Source organism: Perissodus microlepis, chromosome 1 (assembly GCF_051167445.1).
Source record: "Perissodus microlepis isolate ML-2025 ecotype Zambia chromosome 1, ASM5116744v1, whole genome shotgun sequence".
NCBI lineage: Eukaryota > Metazoa > Chordata > Actinopteri > Cichliformes > Cichlidae > Perissodus > Perissodus microlepis.
In genome coordinates this window covers 4637170-4652804 of record NC_140461.1, presented here as the reverse complement: position 1 = coordinate 4652804, position 15635 = coordinate 4637170, and the positions used below count along the sequence as shown (strand labels likewise).

The 15635-nt window shown below is 39.2% G+C and overlaps 1 protein-coding gene across 7 annotated transcripts in view; it reads right to left on the bottom strand.

The window, feature by feature from the left end:
* The window catches only part of LOC146393179 (adhesion G-protein coupled receptor G5-like), a 22374-nt gene extending 7205 nt beyond the window's left edge, over positions 1–15169 (bottom strand). For 2 of the 7 annotated variants that reach the window (XM_084927457.1, XM_084927450.1), the window contains exons 1-2: positions 651–4376; positions 323–479 (exon numbers count right to left, since the gene is read on the bottom strand). In XM_084927457.1, the coding sequence (XP_084783583.1) occupies positions 323–479; positions 651–842 (349 nt within the window). In that variant the 5' untranslated portion in view covers positions 843–4376. The other 5 variants (XM_084927431.1, XM_084927422.1, XM_084927442.1 and 2 more) reach the window with 5 other exon arrangements.
* Positions 15170–15635: the final 466 nt, after the last annotated feature.

Below are 15635 nucleotides of genomic sequence, written 5' to 3'. Positions count from 1 at the left end.
AAGCTTGTGTCAGCAACATGTGCACTGGATCCTGAACATTATGTTCAGCAATGTCTCCTGATTCTGCCTAAGGCATGGCGTGAAATTGTGGAGCAAACACAGAGCATGATGTGCTGATTGCTGCACCATGGGTGACAACGTTTGGTGGAATCACTGTGATGCTGTGAGGCAGCAGCTCCCTTACTAGAAAAGCAAGCCTTGTCATCAGTTTCATCCGTGTCAAGGAACAGAGATATTGAGATGAGATATTGAGTCTCGGCCAGAACCCACATACTCAACTGTGTGTGTGTGTGTGTGAGAGAGAGAGAGAGAGTTTACAGACCTTGCAGGGAGTTCAAGATGCAGAAGAGGTAGAGGGCAGGAGTGGTCAGGGGACCGAATGAAAAAAGGACCAGGCCCCAGGTAATGCCGAGCAGAGTCATGACTCCAGCCAGGGTACAAATGTCTTTCTTGAATTTGTCAAGGTTATTCTGCCCAAACTGATTTGCCAAATATAGAATAGAAGCAGGTTACAGACAATTTTAAATTTGACTTGAGACCTTAAATTGTCATTTAAAAAAACAACAAACACTTCATTGCTAGTTTATAGTTTCCAATGAATACACTGATGGATTACTACTTATATATTCTTTTTAAGACTAGAGAATTACCTCTCTGGTGTGGTGGAGAATAAAAACTTGTCTGACTGTCACCCCGAGGAGGACCCTGCTGCCACTGCCTGACTGGGCAGGAAGTGCAGGTTGAGGAACATCAGGGCAATTACAAGGTTGATGTGGACCTTCATAGAGACATCTTGTCTGAGTTTCCTGCCACACAGAGAAGTGACCTGTGATAAGTAACATACTATATCACAACTGGAGGAATGGTAGACCATAACAAGAGAAGAAAGAAATGATGAAGAGTTATTTATAGAGTAACAATAGCATTTGCTGTAAGAAGATCAGTGAATGCCAGTGAATGGAGGAAGATTTCAGTATGTTTTAAGGCAACTGAAAGACAAAAACAGGCTAGTCATATGTCAAAGGTATGAGGATGTTTGAGAAAAGGGGACAACAGCAGAGGCAAATCAGATTACAGGAGGTACTAAAAATGTGAAAGAGGAAGGACTGATGAAGATGGGAAGAATATGAAAAAATGAATTTTTGTCTGTTTGTAATAAAGAGCAAAATGGCTATGACCAAAGTAAAAAGGGAAATACTACAGCCAATCACAGTAATGTGTGTTAAAATCTCTTGGTTTTTCTTTGTGATGGAAGGATCAGGCATCTGTGGAGAAAAACACATGTTTATATCATCTTGCACTATTTGTATTATAACAATTAGTCAGAAGCCTTTTCACCTTCTGCTCAATGACAGGTCAACAGACCAACAGGTACAACATGTTGGAAGCAAATACTTGTCTTACTTATTATTTTTTTACACTGCAAATGTAACTTTATTTAACCTGCTAAGTTATTAAGTATGCTTTCTTATTTCTGATGGTACAAGTCCCTTGAAGAAAATGGGGGCAGGGCTAAAAAGAAAGTTAAAAGAACAGCTGAATACATCTGAAAAATAAAATAAAGCATTAACTAAATATGCTTTATACAATCATAACAAGCATAACATAACAACAGACAATAACATGCAATGAAATACACAGAATTAAGGTAGGCAAAGTGTAGGTAATCAAGCACGAGCAACCAATACAACATAGCTGCAATACAGGAAAGGCATACAATAACAGACAGCACTGTTACAGTTTGGCACTGTTTTCAAGGATGGCAGGATAGTAATTTGAATGAAAACAAGTTGAGCAGAGCAGGTGGAGGTAGAATTCTGTACAAGAAATCTTTTTACTTTGGTGTCTTCTAGTGGCACCATCAAGAATGACACCAAACTGAAAAGAAGGAAAAGAAGAAAATGCACAACAAATGTATCTACAATTCTAACAAATTCTATTTGTTATTTTATTTGTATGCATAATTTTGACACTCAGTGAATAGGGATGGGTATCGAAAACCGGTTCTTGTTGAGAACCGGTTCCCACTGTTTCAATTCCTTGGAATTGTTTGCCATTTTTCCATTCCAGTCGCCCCGAATGACGTCACCACGTTGCGGAGCGTCATTTACCTGGCAGGGCGCCTAAGCGGCTCAAACGCTCAAAAGTTTGGTTATACTTTACCAGAACGGATGACAACAGGGCGACTTGCAATACTTGAAAAGTAGATATTTCATTTAAGGGAGGAAACACTACGAATATGCAAAAGCATTTGCTCACAAAACACGCGATGACCTTAAATGAATGTCGTGTTTTTAATTCCGCTCCGGACTCGTGAATCTCAACCCAGCAGCAGCGGTAACGTTTGCACGTCCTCTCCCGTTAATGCGGCAGGTAAATAATCAACTAACAGTGCATATTATGTTAGCGCGATCTGCCTTATTATAAAACCTGCCATTACTGTGCATTTAGGTGACCATGATGAGAGAGAGAGTCTGGCTGGCTCAGATGCTGGCAGTTCTCGCTGCAGTCTACCGGTAGCGTCTCCTTTCAGGCTGGGATAGACGAATGTCACCGAGCAGTGACTAAGTTTGTAGTAAAAGGCTTGCACCCATTTGCCACAGCAGATGCACCGGATTTTCGGTAAGTGAATGTGTTTAATTGTAGGCAGGGACATTACTGGATATTCTTGTGTAATTGCTACAGAATAATTTATCTTATACTTTGTTATTGCTACAGAAGAATATTTATTTTATTATTTTACATTTACAATTTTTTTTCCTGGGGACCCTGTGACGCCCCATTGAAGAGCCGTAGGCTGTGGATCTCTTAAGATCTCACTGTTGGGTTTGTAAGGCCATGTTACTCCTAAATTTCTATCTTGTTCAAAGAGAAGATATAAAACAAAGTTCTAAGCTAATCGACCTTAGTGTTCTCCTTTTTTTAAAAAGAATCGATAAGAGAATCGATAAAGAATCGAATCGTTAAACAGAATCGAAAATGGAATCGGAATCGTGAAAATCTTATCAATACCCATCCCTATCAGTGAATGTGTAGGTTAAACGGTGTATTTCTTATATAGAAGAGCCGTAACATGGCAAAAATGTTGTTTTTCCTTTGCATGCAGAGAGCAAAGTGAACCGTCCTTGTTTGTGCGCACAAACTTGGCCAAAAAAAATGATTCTAAATGATAAATGATTCTGATTTTGCAACAAAATTATAACAACATATTTTCATTACCACATGAACTACATAGATATTCACTAATTAAAAATACATTAAACTGCAGATTTTACATGCTTGCAAATGTGATTTTATGAAAGGAGAAAGATAGGAAATAGAGAATCAAAAGGCTGTATACCAAACCCACATGCATGTGCCATCGGAGCGCATCAAACACTTTCAAAACAAAACAAAAAAACAGAAACACTATGGAAGCAGAATTTATTGGATCATATGACTAATGAAATAAGTAAAGTGAAGTTCTGGCTGGATAAAAACAAATTATCATTAAATTTGAATAAAACTAAAATTATGTTATTTGGAAATAGTACTGGTGTTGATATTGAAAGAGTCAGTGAAAATTGATTACTGGGGAAAATAATGGATGAAAAACTTAAAAAACATTACATTCACTTTGTACTCTTCAAAAAAAGTTGTTCGAATCATCCACAATGCAGCTTATGGGGATCATACAAACTCACTATTTTTGCAATAATATTGAGAGTATGTTTTTTTGGAAAGAAGTTATAATTTAAGGGGTTTTTGTAACTTCAATATAGGGAAGGTATGTACTGCAAGAAAAAGCTTTTTGTTTCTGTGCATGGAGTGAAACTGTAGAACAGTTTGAATATGGAATTAAAGCAATGACCAAAGATAAAACAATTCAAAAAGAGTTATAAAGAAATGATCTTCTTGAACTATAAAGAAAGGGAAAATGTTGAAATTAAGTGAATGTCTCTATTTAGAAATTTTTTTTAGACAAGAGATGTGAAAGAGATTTGCTAACATATAAAAGATGCTTTTTCTTTTTTTCCTTCTTTAGTTGTACTAATTCAATGAATGCAAAGTAACCCGTGTATTAGTTACTATAACTATTACTTCTAAAGACCTCACATGCAAGCAGTCAGTTGCTCTGTGTGCGCACACGTGCGCACACGTATGTGTGTGTGTGTGTGTGTGTGTGTGTGTGTGTGTGTGGTAGCGTGCACGGCTACCAAATATGTAGCTGTGCAATTTTGTGGTTTGTGGTCTCAACCTTTCATCACCATTTCTAAATGTTTTTTGAGTTTCCTATGACACAAACTTATTTCATGTTTGTACAAAATGTACAGCATATTATATGTGTCAACTAATTGTGCAATTAAATTACAGGAGGTAAGACTGAAATAAATGTTCAAAAAAGCATAGTTACGTCGATTTTCTTGGTAAACTCCATCGTGATGTTGATGCGCTCCTGCAGTCCTGATATCTTCTTGTCCTGCACACTCAGACCAACCAGTCTTTGATCATATACTTCATGTGGGCTTTCAAAAATGCTCTACAATAAAATGCAGATTTGTCAGCTGGTTTAACAGTTTTGCAAAGACAGTTTTAATATTATTTTCTGAATCTTCTGTGTTAAATGGAAAAACACTACTAAGTGATCTACTTACACTGTTTGATATGATGAAGTTTTTAACATCTTATTTATCAACTTATTTGATGCACTGTATCAATCAATTATTAAACAAATATCAGACTGTAGAAAAGCCAATAATAATGCACTGAGCAAGTTCATCCCATAAGAGCTAAATGGCCATAAAAGAAAATCCTGAATGCCTAATACGGGACAGGCCAACATTTAATGCAGCCACAGATCGACATCAGTCAGCTTTCACTTTCCACCTGATCACATTTGTCCTCAAAGTCATGTCATTTCCTCTGTGGTTCATTTACGTTTACTTTTACATTTGCAGTGACAATAAATTTAGTGACATAGTGCACACATTATTTCCTAAGGACTGCTGGGTTATCTTGGTTTATTTAAGTTAGTATTTTTAAAGGTGCAGTCAGTCATTTTTTAGGTTATTTGATAGAAAAAAAAGGATCTTGTACTCATAAATAAACATAGAATAGTGGATAAAAATGACACATTGTTAAATGTGTCATTGGTCACTACTTAATTTCCTCATTATTTAAGCATTACTCATCCTTAATATGTCATTTATAAATACAGATATATGTTCTTAGAAAGAACCACTTCTGAACCTGATCTCCTTACTCCAAGGAGCTTTTGTGAGTTATCATTGTGCCAGAGGAGGAGGGCATCCAATACTGGGAAAGCACAGCGCCGAATACCCTGACTATTTCTTTGAATTCAGGAGTACTAGTGAACTAATCTTGAGTGATTACTGAATTATCTGAATAAAGCTAATGAACCAGAGAAATTCTAAACTCTTAAACATCCCAGAGATATCTCAATTTATGTCTGCACCTTCACACTCCAGATATGAAGGATCATACCTGTTTTACCTCCGGTGTTGTGCCAAAAAGTGATCGTCTGACAAAAACTGATTTCCAATGTCTTTACTTATATTGGTAAATAGACTTTAGTGAACATGATTTACAAAGGGGTATATATCAAGTTTAATAACGACCCATTTTTTCAAGTATATTTATAACTCTGTGTTTTTGTAACTATATTAAAACCAACCCAGTCCTTTTGGGACACTTAAAATATGTTTAGAGAACTATTATTATATTTGTTGCAATTTCTGCTGTCCTCTTGGCCAGATTACTCTTTAAAAAAGTGGCAATAACCAAAATGTCTCCATACAGCCTTTGTGAATAAGAAAATATTTTTAAAAAATCTTTTTAAAATGTATAGAGCTAAATATAAAACGTGTCTGTGAGTCCTTCAGTCCAAATACTCGAGGTCGAGAATTATATATAGCAGCCGCTGATCCCTCAATGGCACCAGTAAGATGGCAGGACAGCAGGGCCTCTTCCTCAGCAGAAAAGTCTCCTCCACTGCTAGCAGGAGAATGACACACGAGTATTTTAAAGGTACTGCGTGTACAGATATCACCGCTGGCTCACACAAGCTTGCTCTGACACAGCTACAGACCTTGGCTGTGTCCCAATCCAGCGACCGCACGCTCCTGAGTACGCATTTTAAAACCTATTACGTCACAGCAACGTGACGACGGCTGTCCCAATTTGAAGTGTACTCCAAATGCGCCGTCGATTTCCCCAAATTTGAAGTGTGGTCCGCTGTACACTTCGTGGTCCCATATATCCCACAATTCATAGCGCGGTGGTGGGTGTGGATAATTTTGCCGAAAAATACGGCAGAGGGCAGAAGCGGAGCAGCCGAAGAGTAAACTTTCAAAAGTAAGTTTACTGAATATGATGTCACTTATTTATGTGCGAATGTTTAATAATGAAGAACATTAAAACATGACTGTTGGCCACATGTCAGCAGAGTTATGTGACATTAGTGATGTGTACAACTAACTTGGTTTTAAAGCCTTTACTTTTAAATATACGCCGTTCAATAGTCGACCTTAATCTTACAGAGAATGTGATGATTTTATGGATAATTAAAGTCAGTCATATATCCACAAACACAACAAGCTGAAAGTCAGTGATGCTGCTCGGTTTGCAGTCCTGAATATCACGGCACAAGCAGGATTTGCTGCACTGTTAATGTTAGCTATGTTATATTGCTGCCTCTGTTCGGTGGTGTCGAGCCAAACGGACTTTAACGTGTGTTTGAACGAGCTGACGGTTCACTCGTTAAGCTGAAAGAAAGATGCTTTAATTACAGGAGTCACACATGTGTCCACTGTACCATCTGGGAACTCTTCTTGTTTAGCACTCGTAATAACACAAACACTAAATCCTCCTTCTCTTGTGCTGTTTTGTAGCAGTGTATACACCTGAGACTGTCACCTGTCTGTCTGTCCTGCACTCTCTCTCTGTTTCTTTCTCTCTGATTGTGTAATAAAAGTATGAACATGGATTTATAAGTTACACTTGTGTTTGAATCCTGCAGCTTATCACACATTTGATTTCCATGTGTGACGACTGCAAGTGTCCAGAGTGAGGACAGACTGAGGGACCCACTGCTGCACATCATCTGTGAGGCTTTGCACCCCTGATGATCCACCAGGACAAACTCAGCAGTGTGTGAGGAAGAGGAGGAGGAAGAGCCAGCAGCAGCTGACAGATGGAGAGAATAGACAGACTGTTCCCTGTTTGTGAAGGACTGCTAGAAAAGTTTAAAATAACTAATTGTCTGTCCTGAATCAGTCTTATTAGGTAATGTTCAAATAATTTGATCATTCCAGTGTTTTCAGTGTGGGAGAAAGTACTCAGGGCCTTCAAGTTACACACTATGAAAGGCAGCAACAAGTTTAATATTCAGAAACCTAAAATATGTATCAGCAGCAGAATGGAGCTAAAAATAAATGTTTGTTTCAGTTCTATGAAGCTTTGAGTATTTTGGATCAGTAGCACTGCTGTGTTTGTTGCATCATATTGCTGTAATTGTTTATATGCTTTATATATTCTGAGGTAAGTTGATCTATAGTGTTACATCACATATAAGGATGTTATGTGTTTGTAGACTTTCTGCCCAGTTTGACCCATTTAGCAGAAGTCAGCCTGTTTAAGGCTCTGATATCTATTCTGTATGACTTAAAGCAGTTATGACATGGTCTGATTTTCTCACCCAATAAAGGAATATTCAATATATCAGTCTACTCTTCATGTTATCAGACACAGTTATCACAGCTCGTACATTTTGTTTTTACACATATATGTAAGCATTGAGCCAAATGTAATAATGCCAACAAATTAAACAAACAATATTTGTCTCTTATATATGATACATCTATATCAGGGGTCGGCAACCTTTCTGATGACGAGTGCCATCTAAAATTTCCTCAGAAGTCAATGTGCCATATGATTGCATTAGCAATAAATTTAATAACGCTCTATACGAACAGTTACACACTATATAGAACCACTTTATAGAATTATATTTGTTTGCAGATGTTGGCAGCTATCAGTGAATAGTTATCAGCTATTTTGAAACAAAGAAAAAGACACTTTTTATCCATAACAACAAATGAACTGTACAACAGAAAATACAAATGCTATTTATGGTCTCCTCACAACAATGATAAGAAAAATAAACTGGGCCAATATGGCATGTTTGTTAATACAGAGACACACATGTTAATGTGATCTCTGGTCTCCCACTCAGAGACACAGGTCTCCCAGTGTCCAGCATTCAGACGGCTACCTGAGGACACTCATGTGAGAGAAAATCTGCTCACACAGATATGTAGAGCCAAATACTGTCAATAAGGCCTCTGCAATGTTCTGAAGACAGTTAAACTTGTCAGGTAGTGATGTCCAGCAGATGAAAAGGCAGCTCCATGAACACGCCCAGCTGTGGATTCCAGCTGCTTCGATGTTGCATTAACTGGCATTAACTCAGCCAGTTAATGTGAGACAAATCTAGCTGCTCATTAAAGATTTCTGGTTTGATCAGAAAAGAAAACATTGGTCCATACACCTGAAAGTCCCAAAAACACATTGTGAATTCTGTCTCGAGTCTACGGATGTATCCGTGTATTTCCGCGGTGCTGATGCTGCGCTGAGCGGACAGCTCCTGAAGCTTTTGAAGTGTCGGAATGTAGAAAGCTAACAACGTCCCTCTCACCAGTAGGCTAAGTTATTTTAACCCAATTACAAGTTGAATCTGATTGTTAGGTTTGTTAGCTAAGATACCGTCATTAAGAAGCGGCACAATTAATGTGTCTATGTGAGCTGATTTGCGATGTGCACCGCTGGCGTGGCCATTTATTTTTTAATGCACCCTCTCAGATTAATTCACTGCGTGTCGTGCCCAGGGCTGGACTGGGACAATAAATCGGCCCGGGCATTTTGACTAGAGACCGGCCCACCAGGTATTATAGGAAAACCATAAAGCCTTTGAATGAAAACAAATGCTGTTGTGACAGTGATGTACACTGTCTTGTTGGTATATGTATGATTTCCAATACATTTTACGTCAGATAAAAACTTTGGTTGTAAGCTTCAGATAATTATTTAATAACAGCTAGACATTTTAAATGAGAATAAGGAAGTATTTCTTTGTGCCCCCTTTCCCTGTTAATTCCCTACCTGGCCCCTGGCAAAACTTTGCTAGAGCCGCCCCTGCACAGTTACCAGCTGTCAGCTACTTAGAAAAGGATCCTGGTGTTATTTGTCTCTCAGAAACAGTTCATAACTTCCCTTCAACTCATTCATGTCACCTGAAAGGTAAACCTGTTTCTCCATCACCTGTTCAGCTCTGATGATTCAGTAAGAACATCTCCTGGTTTCATCTTCACGTTTCCCTCTCACTAGATAGCCAAACCGATATCATGACCAGCAGCTTTTACAGCTGTGGCTCCAGCGAACATCAGCTGATACTAGAAATTAATATTAAATAAATTCTAACAACACCTGATCAAGCTTAAACGTGCTGCTGTTGTTTATTGATCAGATTCATGATTGAAGTAGCAACAGGTGAGGGAGGGGGAGAGAATGAGAGAAGAAGAGGCAGCTGACAGCGTAACGACAGAATAAATCCAGCTTTGTGTCTTTTTCCTTTCTAGCTGAAGTACGGTGTTCTGACAAACCATCCTACTTTGGCAAAACGTCCTACCATAAGTAGTTTATGCACATTTCTGCTGTCACAGAAAAATTCCAGCACAAATTTAAGTTGGTATGACAGTTTGCCACTTAACTTTGCCCATCAGAGTATGCTTGTAGCTCATATTCACAAAGGTAGGATGGTTCGCCACTGAATTTTAGCTGTGAAAATATGCTTCTAGCTCAGATTAACAAAGGTAGGACGATTTGCCACTAAATTTTAGCTGTTAGTATGCTTGTAGGTCACATTCACAAAGGTAGGATGGTCTGGCACTTAATTTTACCCGTCAGAATATTTTTCTGGCTAATATTCACAAAGGTAGTACGGTTTGCCACTTAATTTCGTGTTGTGCGCATGCGCAGAAACAATGGGTAGGATGGTTTGTCAGGTAGGATGGAACGGGACAAACTGCATTCCTTTTCAGCTCAATACGAAATGCGTAATATTTTCTCTGAATGCGGGACGATTCCGTCTTTTTACGGGACGGTTGGCAACTCTACTAACTATCAGTAGTATCATAGCACCCACCCAGCTGTATAGAAACTCCATCATGCTAGCTAGCACGCAGTACGAGTTATTGTAACTGACTGTAAAAAGTCAGCACAACAAAAATAAAACTACACCTAAACTTGGTTTATATCTGACCAACATAGACTGCATGGTCATAACTTCTTACCTGAAGTTCAGTTCACCTGACACTCAGACCGGCGGCCGCCTCGGGTCTCTCCTCTTGCCTCCCCTTTCTCTCATCCACCTGCTGGCCTCCACCACTTGCTAATGTTACTGAGTCTGTGGAAGCTCCACCATAGCCACCAACAAACAACTTAGTTATTTTTACACACCAACCAGCATCTGGCCAATCCACCACCTTTCAATGTTTATAACGTTACAAAAAAAATAAAAAATCATCGGCCCACCGCGCAAATGCCCGGTATGCCCGATGGCCAGTGCAGCTATGGTCGTGCCATCAGTTAACCCTTCGCCTAGGGTTGCCGACCCCTGATCTATATATACACTGTCAAAGATACTTGTCTTTGAGTGAAGATTTAAGGTGATAGGAAATATAAATAACTTCAACTTGAATCTTTGACACAGAGTTCAAGCTCACTGCTGTAATATATCATAATAATCTGACAATAAATATAATATTGGCCATATTATATTTACATTAGCAAAGTGAGATGACTTTAGTCTCATGAACAACATTAGCTAATTGTTATTTACTAACTAATCTTGAAATGACTGTTCAGTACAGAAATGAAGCCCAACAATTATGTTTTTAGTGGTCTCAGCCTCAGCTAATCAAAGTGATGTCATAAAAAAAATAATGAATGAACAACAAAACATTTTTCTCCTTCATTTCTGTCAAACAATGCTGTATGAAACGTTTCTCGCGGTTAGTATCATGGTTGCTAGGCAACCTGAGCAGCGCGACGACGGCCAGACCGTCCCATTTCACAAGCCTCTCATTTCCGCACTTCCGTACGTAGTACGCGAACTGCGCGTACTCCGAAGCGTGCGGTCGCTGGATTGGGTCACAGCCCAATAAATGCTCATAGCCCCTAAACAACAGTGCAGTCTGCTAGTTCAAATGCACAACATAAATTACAACTTACTGTACAATGAACACACATCGCTCACTGAGTTAGGTCATTCTTGCACATTTTTTAAAACACACCCCTTTAGCTTACATCTTGAAAGTAGTGCAAGCCATATGGGTTTATATTCCAAACAGTGACACACGAACTTGATCACCGAAATCCGCTTAACATGGCTGCTAATTTTCAAGCTTACTAGCTTATTCACGATTAGCACACTAATAATCATCATTAACCACACATCATAACATAACCAAACGATAACATATAGTAAGAAACAATGTACGTATAAAACACAAATTCTTACCTAGCAGGAGAATAAATAATCAGTATTTTAAGGCTACTGCATGTACAGATGTCACTGCTGGCTCACATGAGCTACCTCTGAGAACCCCACAGTTTACTCCCCAGCTGACTGTCGCGAAAGAGTCGTAAATCACCGGCATTGTAAAACTTTAAATTATTCCAGGGCATGTTAAAAACAAAACACCAAACAGATGGACTGGATATTAAACGGTATCAAACGACTAAATGAACACAGGGTTACAATTACATTCTACCATCGTCACATCGAGAGTTTATTCATTAATCATCAGAGTTCAACAATGTGACATCCAGTTGAAAACAACTTCAGTAACGCCAGCCAAAACAGGCTAACAGTAAATAACAGCACAAAAACAGCCGTGCTTATCGACAGCTCGACATATCCTCAACAACTCACCTCAGTATGGATGCCATCGGTCACACTTTAACTGTCCGTTTTACAGCCTCTTCCAGAAAACGAACGCTTACGCGGTACACTATACACATATACAGTATATTGATTTTATTTGGTTTTAGAGTTTAACCTGAAATCTTTTGCTGCTGAGCAGCAGAGCTCCAAAGCGTCCCCTGTAACCATGGTTACGCAGAACCGTGTTCCAACGGCGGAGAACCTATTTCAAACTGATACCTGGATCGGCCTGCAACTTTTATTGGCACTTTTCTGCTGAGATCCGGAGCTCGACGCCCTGGCACCCCGGGATAAGATGAGTTGCTGTGTTTTTCACGGAGAAAAAATAATTAACATGGAATAACGTCAGTCTCAGATGGAAAAAAAAAAGATTCAAGCAAAAGAGGACAGCAGATTGAGAAGAGATTTCTTCAAACGGTAAGGAGCTTCTACCAAGTGATATTTGATCAGGTTAAAACTTCAAGCTTAAATCTAATGTCCAGATTCATGCTAAACTTTTCTGATTACTCAGTGAATCTGTTCATATGTTGCCGTTTTAAGCTATTAATTTCATGGTGACAAATATCTTTGACAAAAAATGCAGGATTAATTAAAGGCTATATATGACTGCTAGGTTTGGACGTGGTTAGGAGCAAATACTTAAGAGAGAGAGATATATATTTTTGCTCTGATAGAAATCTTTATTAATATTTATGGGAAATGGGCCTCTATTAGATTGTTTGTGGCCAATACAATAAATTGTCTCCTGGCTTTCAGGTCCCCCTGAGCCAAATTTGCAAAAATACCAGATTTTACAATCAAGGAACAAACTAGAGTAAAGAACAAATTGCCTATTAAACAGTAATTTGGAGCAGAGGGGCAACTTCCTCAGAAGCCATTAAAATGATTTGAGAGTAAAGATCATGTATCATCGTGATAAGAAAAATTATATCCAATGTGTAGCAAAGATACAAGAGGGAGTCATTGAAGTGACAGAACACTGAAGTGACACAAAAGATAATTCAAATTTTACAGTTTTTGCAATTAAGAAAAAAAAAACAGATTTAAAGTGAAACAAATATTTCTAAATCATGGAATGGTGCTGACATTATCACTCATTCCATATTGTTCCTAAGGTTTGCAGTCTTTCTCTACTTTAACTTTTGAAGTTGCATGTACACATATGCTTTAACTGCATATGTGTACATGCATGTGAACTGATGTGTGCTTGTGTGGTGATTTGAAGTTACGGTGCCTTGAAAAATTATTCATAGTTCTTGAACTTTTACACATTTTGTCACCTTACAACCACAAACAAAATGTGTTTTTTATTGACCTTTTCTATGATAGATTAACACAAAGTAGCACATAATTGTGAAGTGTGGCATGCATTTCTATTCAAACCCCTGCTCTTCATAGAGCCACCTTTTGCTACAGTTACACCTGCAAGTCTTTTGGAGTATGTCTCTACCAGCTTTGCACATCTAGAGACTGAAATATTTGCCCATTCTTCATTGTAAAACAGCTCAAGCTCAGACAGATTGGACAGAAAGCGTGTCTGAACAGCAATGTTCAACTCTTGCCACAGATGCTCAATGGGATTTAGGTTTGAACTTTGACTGACCCTTCTAACACATGGATATTCTTTGATCTAAAGCATTCCATTGAAGCTCTAACTGTATATTTAGGGTCATTGTCTTCCTGGAAGGTAAATCTACATCCCAAGCTCAAGTCCTTTGCAGCCTCCAACAGGTTTTCTTCCAGAATTCCCATCTATTTAGCTCCATCCATCTTCCCATCATCTCTGACCAGTTTCTCTGTCCCTGTAGAAGGAAAACATCCCCACAGCATGATGTTGCCACCACCATGTTTCACAGTGGGGATGGTACGTTCAGGGTGATGAGCAGTGTTATTTTTCTGCCACATGTAGCGCTTTTCATATAGGCCAAAAAGTTTAACTTTGGTCTCGTCTGATCAGAGTACCTTCTTCCACATGTTTGCTGTGTCCCCTACATGGTTCCTGGCAAACTGCAGATGGAACTTTTTATGACTTTCGGTCAACATTGGCTTTCTTCTTGCCACTCTTCCATGTAAGCCAGATTTGTGGAGTACACAACTTACAGTTGTCCTGTGGACAGATTCTCCCACCTGAGCTGTGGAATTCTGCAGCTCCTCCAGAGTGACCATGTGCCTCTTGGAAGCTTCTCTGACCAGTGCTCTTCTTGCTCAGTCTGTCAGTTTAGGTGGACAGTCATATCTTGGTAGGTTTGCAGTTGTAGGAAACCTTTTCTGTTTTTGGATGATGGATTGAACAGTGCTCCTTGAGATGTTCAAAGCTCAGGATATTTTTTTATAACCTATCCCTGCTTTAAACTTATCTACAACTTTATCACTGACCTGCCTGGTGAGTTCCTTGGTTTTCATGAAGCTGTTTGTTCATTAATGTTCTTTAACAAACTACTGAGGCCGTCACAGAGCAGTTGTATTTATAATGAGACTAAATTACACACAGGTAAACTTGTCTAATTTGGTTGACTTCTAAAGGCAATTGATATCACTGGATTTTGTTTAGGGGTATCAGAGTACAGGGAACTGAATGCTAAGCAACATGACACTTTTCAGATTTTATTTGCTTGATATTCTGAAAACCATGTATCATTTTGTCTGTGAAGGTTCTCAGTCATCCAGGTCATCGTAGTCAAAGGAGCTTGCAAAGAAAAGCGTCTGGACTTCTTTAAGTTACTTGAAGACGTTTCACCTCTCATCCGAGTAGCTTCTTCAGTTCTAAGGTCAAATGGTGGGGAGTCCCAGATTTCCCAGACTTGGCTCAGGCGATTAGAGGATCATCAGGGGGTCCTTTTGTCCCTCTGTGGGGGGATACTCCCACTAGGTTTAAATCTGGGATTTAAATTCTTTGCAAGCTCCTTTGACATGTATCATTTTCATACCACTTTACAGTTATGTGGTAACTTGTGTTGGTCTGTCACAGAAGATCTAAGAAAAATTCCATTTACGTTTGTTGTTGTAAAGTGACAAAATGTGTGAAAGTTTTTCAAGGTACTGTAGGTCAACATTCTTCTTCTTCTATGGTAGAGCAGCCTGGGCAGAGTAAGACCCAGCTTTAAAATGCTGCCATCTGTTAGCACAAATGACTGTAGAAAACATTGGTTATTGCAAAAGCACATTTTTTTTTGGGGGGGGGGGGGGGGGGGGGCAGAGATTGAAACTTTACTGATAAATGTGACAACCTATATATGTGATGTCATTACGGGATAATGACATCACAGTCCCGGTTGTTGTGTCCTTAGGCAAGACACTTCGCCCGTTGCCTAATGGTGGTGGTCAGAGGGCCCGGTGGCGCCAGTGTTAGGCAGCCTCGCCTCTGTCAGTGCGCCCCAGGGTGGCTGTGGCTACAATGTAGCTTGTCCTCACCAGTGTGTGAATGGGTGGATGACTGAATGTGTAAAGCACTTTGGAGTGCTTAGGGACTAGTAAAGTGCCATTTACCATATTTTTACCATTCTTTTCCACGCCTGGGGGCGGTGCCACCCCATCATGAGGGCTGGCAAGGCTTTCAGAGCCTGTGTGTTTGTATGTGTCTGTATGACTGTGCTTATGGTTTTCTCTATTTCAAACAGATGCCTGTCCTCAC